This window comes from Frankliniella occidentalis, unplaced genomic scaffold (assembly GCF_000697945.3).
Source record: "Frankliniella occidentalis isolate FOCC.00 unplaced genomic scaffold, Focc_3.1 Scaffold116, whole genome shotgun sequence".
Classification (NCBI taxonomy): Eukaryota; Metazoa; Arthropoda; class Insecta; order Thysanoptera; family Thripidae; genus Frankliniella; species Frankliniella occidentalis.
In genome coordinates this window covers 109024-117352 of record NW_026267244.1, presented here as the reverse complement: position 1 = coordinate 117352, position 8329 = coordinate 109024, and the positions used below count along the sequence as shown (strand labels likewise).

General features: G+C 54.1%; 1 protein-coding gene across 9 annotated transcripts in view; it reads left to right on the top strand.

Annotated features, from left to right (window-relative positions):
- Window positions 1-7707, top strand: part of LOC113207971 (solute carrier organic anion transporter family member 74D) — a 58264-nt gene extending 50557 nt beyond the window's left edge. For 2 of the 9 annotated variants that reach the window (XM_052270301.1, XM_026424764.2), the window contains exons 3-12: window positions 1297-1614; window positions 2223-2454; window positions 2601-2779; window positions 2883-3023; window positions 3478-3606; window positions 3750-4040; window positions 4116-4339; window positions 4421-4679; window positions 4772-4900; window positions 5047-7707. In XM_052270301.1, the coding sequence (XP_052126261.1) occupies window positions 1297-1614; window positions 2223-2454; window positions 2601-2779; window positions 2883-3023; window positions 3478-3606; window positions 3750-4040; window positions 4116-4339; window positions 4421-4679; window positions 4772-4900; window positions 5047-5213 (2069 nt within the window). In that variant the 3' untranslated portion in view covers window positions 5214-7707. The remainder of the gene's footprint in view (window positions 1-1296; window positions 1615-2222; window positions 2455-2600; window positions 2780-2882; window positions 3024-3477; window positions 3607-3749; window positions 4041-4115; window positions 4340-4420; window positions 4680-4771; window positions 4901-5046) is intronic. The other 7 variants (XM_052270307.1, XM_052270304.1, XM_052270302.1 and 4 more) reach the window with 7 other exon arrangements.
- Window positions 7708-8329: the final 622 nt, after the last annotated feature.

Sequence of the window (8329 nt, the reverse complement as noted above, 5' to 3'; positions counted from 1 at the left end):
GGGGGGGGGCGTGCCGGTGGTGTAGCGAAAGTGCGCCGCTCCGATGCTGTTCGCTGTTACCGAATGCCAAGGACAGGATGCGTCCTCTGCTTCTTAATGAAATAACAGCGTGGCTGCCAAGTCCAAGGTCTGCCGGCCCCGCGCCGCCCCGCCCCGCGCGGCCAGCCCCCGCAGAGGGCCCCACGCCTCAGGGAGCCCACCGCCCACCGGCCGCGGGCCACCGCGGTCTGCCTCTGTGTGTTTCGCCGGCCTTTGGCGTGTCCGGGCGCGTCGCCCGCGTCCAGGCTGACGCCGCTGATATTCCTTCTCATTGCACTCCAGACCCCCTCCTGCAAGAGTGGGCTTTGAAATAAACTTGGGTAGCGGGGCGGGGAGAGATACTAGGCATTGTTATTGACAAAGAGGCTGATCCCTGGTCGCGGAAGCGATGTGCGTTTCCGTTCTTTTGTGATTTTGTTATGTTGGCAATTAATTATCCTGGGGAAGTAATTTTCAACTTCTTCCCTCCTTAGTTTTTTTTTTTGTACCCATTTTGCCCATTTACTGGACGCCGCTCCTCGCGCGTACGAAATATACCTCAGTTCTTCCTTCCCGTTCTCATGCGCAGGCTTGCCAACGCACAGACTGCAACATACGGCGTTTTAGAAGCAAGCGCTCATTTTAACCTTGCCCTCAGTTATCTTTCCAAGAAAATAATTGCTCGACAATTAGTTTCGCAGCAATTTTTGTAGTGCTCTGATCAAAACAACATATCTCTGACTCACATCAACCCTATAAACTTTACGATTGGGAAGGTTGGATCCCCATAAGTTGGGCCGTGATCTCCCAAACTCCTGGGGGCTACTCCACTCGATTGTTAAGGCTTCGCCTCTTATTCTTATTCAGATTCTTTATTTTTATTGCTTGGCGGCTCAGCCAATCATATCGAGACAGGCAGCAGGTGGTAGGGGGCTGGTTAGGCAACCCGCTCGTGACGGCTGCCGCCGGCCCTGCGCCGTGCAGGCGGGCATTCACCCAGCCGTGGAGCGGCGCGACGCGACGCGGCCAGCCCCGCCCCGCCCCGCCCAACCCCTTGGTGGCCGAGCCGAGTAGAAAATAGAGTCGGCGTAGGGCGCGCCTTGGCGTTGGCGGTGCGGCGGTCGGGGCACAACATTCGAAAGAACAATAGAAAGCTCCTTCGACGCGTTTTTCAAAACAGTTGAATTTCTTGTTTTCATTGAAGTTTTAAGCGCAATCACGAACTGTCGCTGTCCACCGCCCTCGTCAGCTGATCGGTCATCTCGCTCTCTGTTCCAGCTGTGGTGGCGGAGGCGGACGACGACGACCTGGACCTGGAGGAGATGCAGTGCGGCCTGGGGCCGTGCGCGCCGCGCTGGCTGCAGATCTTTGCCTCGAAGCAGGCGTTCCTCGCCACCTTCTGCATCACCTGGGTGCTGCAGGGCATGTACTACACGTACTTCGTATCCGTCATCACCACCATCGAGAAGCTCTTCCAGATCCAGTCCAAGACGACGGGGCTCATCATGAGCGCCACCGAGATCGGGCAGATTGGGTCGTCCCTGCTCCTCACGTACTACGGCGGGCAAGGACACCGGCCGAAGTGGATCGCCTGGGGTGAGCTCGAGCTACACGAGATGTTTGAATCTTACTCCGTACGACAACGATTACCCAAACCGCACACTTATCCACACTACTTCCGCTTTTACCCCTCTTTCTCTTTCACCTCGAGTCGTGTCAAAACATTCTTCTGTCGTTACTCTTCATTTTGCGACAGCTGTTGAAGTCGAATTACAAGGATTAGATTTTTACAGTGCTGTGCCCTACAGCTTCCTTACTTCCCTCATTTCCCTCTCCCCCTTTCTTCCTTCTGCCGCTTCTTGGGCGCCGCTCGCTGCCGCCGGCGAACAGGTTGGTCGGAACCACCATGACGATCGTGCGCAGCCCGGCACTTCCCCTCCCCTCCCTCTCCCCCTCTCCCTCTGCCCGACGCCGGCAGGACCGGTTTATTAGCAGCAGCGCCTCACTTGCACTATCAATACTACGAGTGGCGCGGCGCGCCGAAGCACATTCGCTCACTTGCACTATCAGCCGCACAGCCTCGCTCAACTACTTGCACTATCGATACACTCCGAGCCGAGCCGCCGCGGCCGCGCCACGCCTCACTATCAGGACTGCACTGTTGTCGAGGTCGGGGTTGTTGACGTGAGCGCTATGATCCGCAGGTATGGTGCTCTTCGCCGTCTCGTCCTTCACCTGCTCCATGCCGCACTTCATCTTCGGCAAGCAGATGATCCAGGCCATGAGGGACCCCGTCAAGACCCCCGTGAACCAGAGCGAGACCTTCGTCTACGGGCCGAACATCTGCCGCCTCGAGGACAACGAGCACCTCGGATGGCCCGCCAACGGCACTTCGTGCGCCGATGACAACCTTCCATGGACCGCACAGGAGAACAAGTACGTTCTCAGCATCGTATTAAGGTTACCCCATACGAACTAAACCCAAGGCCGCTAACACTTCCACCACAACCCCACCACAAAAAAGGAAAGAAAAGAAAAACTACATAATCCTGACCCGGCATCTCTCTGTATCTTTTTCCCAGGGGCAAGCGGTGCGAGGAGGAGGAGAAGCAACGCCAAAACGGCAAGATCACCACGATCGTGCTGGCCATCTTCTTCATCAGTCTGCTCGGCGTCGGCATGGGACAGACGGCGGTGTACACGCTCGGCATACCGTACATAGACGACAACGTCGCAAGCCGAGAGTCTCCGCTTTACTTTGGTACGACATTGAAACCAGAAACACACGTCCTTCACTCTAATTTACGTCATGACCCGACGCTCGCACCTGGACGACGGCTTTACCAGCGTGTTGTCTGCCACAGCGATCACCATCGGAGTTCGCATCCTGGGCCCCGCGCTTGGCTTTATCCTAGGATCACTCTGCACGCGGCTGTACGCCGACCTTTCTGTCGACCCGAAGATCACCCCGGAGGACCCGCGCTGGGTCGGGGCCTGGTGGCTTGGTAAGTACACTTTGCAACAATTTATTTTAAACGTGTGTGATAAATTTCACTAACCATGTTAGCTCCATTGTAGCGATAAGTACCCGTTCGTATCCACTCCCCTTATTTTCCCCGCTGGTACGTGCGAGTACGCGTCCCTTTGGGCACCGTGCCGTGTCATGGACTGGCGATAAGCTGATAACCACGGTGGGCACAGCGGGGCACAGCGGGGCACAGCGGGGCACAGCGGGGCACAGCGGGGCACAGCGGGGCACAGCGGGGCACAGCGGGGAGAGCCATGAATGGCATGAGCTTCTATGGAGGCGGGCGCTGTGCGCGAAAGCCCACCCTCCCCGCGCCCCGCCCCGCGCGAGGGGTCAATAACAAGTCAGCCGCCTGCCCACTGCCCGTGCTGCGGCGAAATGGAGACAAATTCGAAATAAACTTGACCGTCTCTCTCCTCCTCTGCCGACAGGCCTGGTGCTCGTGTCGTCCATGCTCATGCTGGCCTCCCTCGCCATGTTCTCGTTCCCGAAGAGGCTCAGCACGTCGCGGCCCGCGCCCAGGGCGGTGCGCAGGGAGAAGAAGAACCCCAGCCTGAGAGGTGAGAGTGAGAGTGGCAGCCGAGGCACTGGCCGGCCGGCCGGCGGCCCGTTGGGTTGCCTGCCCGCACGGCGGCTCCCCGCGCCGCGCGCCCGATGGGTTGCCTGCCTGCCGGGCGGACCTGACGAACCGTTTGCCCCGCAGACTTCCCCAAGGCGGTGAAGCGGCTGCTGCACAACGACATCCTCATGTGCCGGACGGCGAGCAGCGTGCTGCACATCTTGCCCATCGCCGGCATCTACACCTTCCTGCCCAAGTACCTCGAGTCGCAGTTCCGCATGCCGGCCCATCGCGCCGCCTTCATCTCGGGTGTCGGCGGCATCCTGGTGATGGGGCTCGGCATCGTCATCAGCGGCGTCTTCATCCTGCGCGTCAAGCCCAACGCGAGGTTCGTCGCGGCCTGGATCGCCTTCACCGCCCTCGTCTACGCCGTCGGTGAGTGCTTCCTCCTCGACGCGCCCGTCCCCCGGTGGCGCCATGGCCATGACTAAACGGACTCTCTACTGTTAGGCATGGGCGTCCTCATGTTCATCGGCTGCCCGATGGATGACTTCGCGGGCCTCATACCGCAGGAGGACGGCCTGCCGAGGTTCGAGCCCGTGTGCAACCGTACATGTGCGTGCGACGACGCCAAGTTCAGCCCCATCTGCGGCGCGGACGGCAGGACGTACTTCTCGGCGTGCCACGCGGGCTGCACCAACGTCTCGCGAGACGTCACGGGCATGATCGAAGGGGTGAGTACACTACAGCTTCGCATCCAGAGTCAGCCATGTCCGGGCGGGGTCACTAACGCATTCTGCGTTCCCACTCCGCAGTTCTCCGACTGCCGTTGCATGTACTCCAACGCGTCGACGCCGCTCCACCTCGTGACGGGCGAGTTCCCCGCCGAGGCCAGCGTCGGCTACTGCGGCCTGCAGTGCGGCAACTTCATCTGGTACATCCTGCTCTTCTCGCTGTTCGTCTTCATCCACTCCACGTCCGAGGTGGGGTCCATGCTGCTCATCCTGCGGTGCGTCGATCCCCGAGACAAGGCGATGGCGCTGGGGCTGATCCAGTTCGCCATCGGCCTCTTTGGTAAGCGGGCAGAGCGCTTCCCTCGACGCTCAACCAGCACCACCACCGCCGTGGTCCCGGACTCACTCTTTGCTTCATGTCCTCTCTCGCAGGCAACGTGCCGTGCCCGATCGTGTACGGTGCGGTGGTGGACTCGGCCTGCCTCGTGTGGGAGACAGCTTACGGGAAGAAGGGGGCGTGTTGGCTCTACGACGCCAGCATATTCAGGATGTTCTACCACGGTACGTGCCCCCATGACTCGCGCGCTGTTCGCTCGGGCTCGATGGTGACTTATTACGCCTGCCCTCTGTGCTAGCCCTGTTTGAAAAGTCTAAAACTCCTTCCTCTCCGAACTTGAGTTTAATTGTGTGTGTCCTCGCGCCCGCAGGCACGACGGGAGCCATCATGCTGTGCGCCTTCTTCGTGGACCTGGTCGTGTGGTACAAGTCGGGCAGCATCAACTTCGTGGACGAGCAGGCGCCGACGCCGAGCCAGGAGGAGGAGCTGAACCCCATCACTCAGGGCGGCAAGGTGCGGTCAGAGACCAGCGTATGACCCCACGCCGACGCCGACGCCGTTGCCGGGCCGGGGCCGCCGCAGGGGTCACCCTCCGCCCGGCAGCCGGTCGACGTGGTGCAGGTCGAGCTGACGGACGTCGGCAGGGACCCCGTGGTGCTGAGCGCGGCGCACCTGAACGCCTAGGAGCCGCCGCGCCGCGCCGAGCGGGACTCGGTGTAGGCCGCGCCCGGGCCCCGCACTCCTCTTCGTGCCATAAGCAAGCCAAGCAACCCGTGTTTCTGCCCTCCCAGCCGAAACGAAAGCGCGGCCGCGTTTTGGACGTTCGTATTATGTTCGCTCTGTCCTTGTCGTTTTTCACTGAAGGCTGTCGCCGGGCTGCCACTGAGCTGGAATGGGAACGAACAGATCTAAACGCATCCACCCCAAACTGCTGTCGTACGTTGAGCGTGTGCGCGTGTGTTAGTATGAGTGCATGAGTGCGTGCATGTGAGGGCGTGCGAGTTATGAGTTTGATAGACGTTTCAATGGACCTGTTGATGCGACACATTTTGGGCGATGCTGATGTAATTTTGTAAATTATCCAGTAAGCGCTTTAAAATTAATAGAAAAATAATTGCTTTGATAGGAAATGAAATTGTGCTCCTGTCTAAGAGTCGGTTTGATCTGAGCACCTTCTCGCAAACGTACCTGTTAGAGAAGACTTTTAATTTTTGATAGAAACCGAACATCACAGGACTAAGTTACCATTTTAATAAAGTGTGTTGTAAACTTTGGTCGATGCCGTTTTATCAGTACATAATATGATAAATCTCTTCGAGATGAATGTTTACTCTGTAATTTGTCAGAATGAACTTTATATCCCCTTAAATACGTCGAATGGGCAAACAGATTCGCATAAAATGTGGATAGAGCTGTGACAATAATTTACGATTTTCGTCGTAATTAGCCAGGATAGTACAAGTGTGAAAATTGTGTAAAAAGTTTTAGTTTATGGAGTCGCAATGAAACGCAACAGACGACTGTAGTGTGTTAGTCTGATGTACGTTGCGTTGGTACAAACGGCGTCGATACGACATATTACTGCATTAACTACTTCCTGTGAGAGATTCCCTAGCAGATATTCCTCTTTATAAATTTAATGCTAGTTAAGGTGAAACACTCACCTTGTTGAGGTTGTCTAATCAATTATCTATATGTACGGCAGCAATCTTCCAGCATATCCGTTTCTTATAAGTCTGCCCTCGTGGCCTGACTGTATTTTAAATGGCATATTTGTGCGTATCATATTTTTGTTATTTCTGTTATTACGCTTGCGTAAGCTTTAACGTAAACTGCCATCAGTCTCAGGAAAATGTAAACTATGACTGCCAATCTCGGGGGACCGGCACGGTCGTAGTATTCCGTGTCAGTAGAGAATATTGAGTCCTTAGAGGTTCTTCACCGGTTTTCTCTACGAGGGATCCGTCTTTCAGCCATTGTGATAAATAGTTGTTCATAACTACATATAAGAGGGCATCGCAGCCTCTCGTTTAGTGAACCTTGAAAAGTCAGTAATTTTGATTCTTTCTGTCAACACTAAACTGCATTCTCGTTTGTAGTGTAGTGCCGATGATTTCCGTCCATAACGCACGATTATCCCATACGAATGATTCTGGAAGGGCTTAAGAGAAAATTCGTTTATGAATCAAACGAAATCGAAGTGTCGTTTTGAAAAACCAGTGACGGTCATTTTAACTGCTTTTCTATTTGCTGTGATATTTGGAAAACTGTGCGCCACTGCTATCCTTACCAGACGTACTGTAGCATTCAATAATGTACTTCTTGAGACATAAGTTTAAAAGTACAGGCTCCACTTAAGACACCGTAATAAAGTTCAGCAGCTTCCACCTTCCTCATCTGTTTTCTGGCAGTTGAATATGTGCGTAAGGGATGCGTTCTTTGGTTGGAGACCTTACGTTCCGTGCGAGCGTTTAGTTTAATCATGTTCCTTTTCGTCTTCGTTGCTTTCATCTGTCTGTTTCGCTGTCTTATGTTGTGCACTCTAGTTTATTTTCTGGAAAAAAAGGCTGTGAGTTTCTTTGGTAATGTCATTTTCTCAATTTCGATGGGTTCTCGGACTTTAGTCCAGTTAGAAATGAGTTTACGAAAACATGTTCTGATTTTAATCTCATCGCGTCGTCTTAGTATTTTAAATTTTAAAGATGTTTTTAATGTTTATGTTATGTTGTTTTAAGTATCTATTCAATGTAATAGTTTAAGAGGAATTCAATTATTGAGGACTGCTGAGGCTGAGAGTGAATTGGTGCTGTTTCGACGACTTATTTCTGACTGGATAGAGCTTTATATAGGATGATAGAAAGAATTAGCGTAGAATATTTCCATACATAAGAACATTAAATGTAATATATTGTTTTATACAGAGTAAATAAATATTTATTTTCGCTTAAATGTACATATATTGGAGCCATCCTACATCACTTGAAAATATTAAATAAACAGCTAAAAACAATAAAGTGAAAATTGGTTTAAACTGTTCTTCATTTTATAAAACTTCGCCTTCTTGATTCCCTCGCAACGACCAAATAACCGACAGTGAGAGAACAGACTGGGCGCAACACGCCGTGTCGACAGTCAACCCATCAAGCAGGGAGGCCGTATGTATTGCCTACCTCTGGGCGCTCGAAGCACTTCTCGTCTGCAGTCTGCACACGTCGTGGCGGGGAGCCCGAGGATCTTTGATTAGAGCTTTTATACACATTAAAACGTGGAGGTGCAAGTTACAACTTGAATGTCATTACCCGACCTGTCTGTATTTGGCGTAGGAATACATTAGTTCGCGGAATTTTCTCCCCGAGCTTAAGACGGAGGTGACTTGTTCCAAGTCGTGTCTTCGCCGCTGCTCGACATCAACTCGTAAACGAGCTTCTCGCGTCTCTATGCGGGTAGTTGCTTGCTGCGCCAGCCGCGGTTCTCCCAGGGTAGAGCCTGGGCCCCGGTAAGGTGGCCCCGGGGCTCACCGTTACCCCCGCCGTCAGCCTGGCGCCGGCCACCCCGCCCCGTTCCCCCCGGCCGGTCCGGTCTTCCCTCGTCTTCGCAGGGTGAATTTAAATTGTCCGACCTATTTTTCTCCGACCTGGCGATTTTTCCAAAAT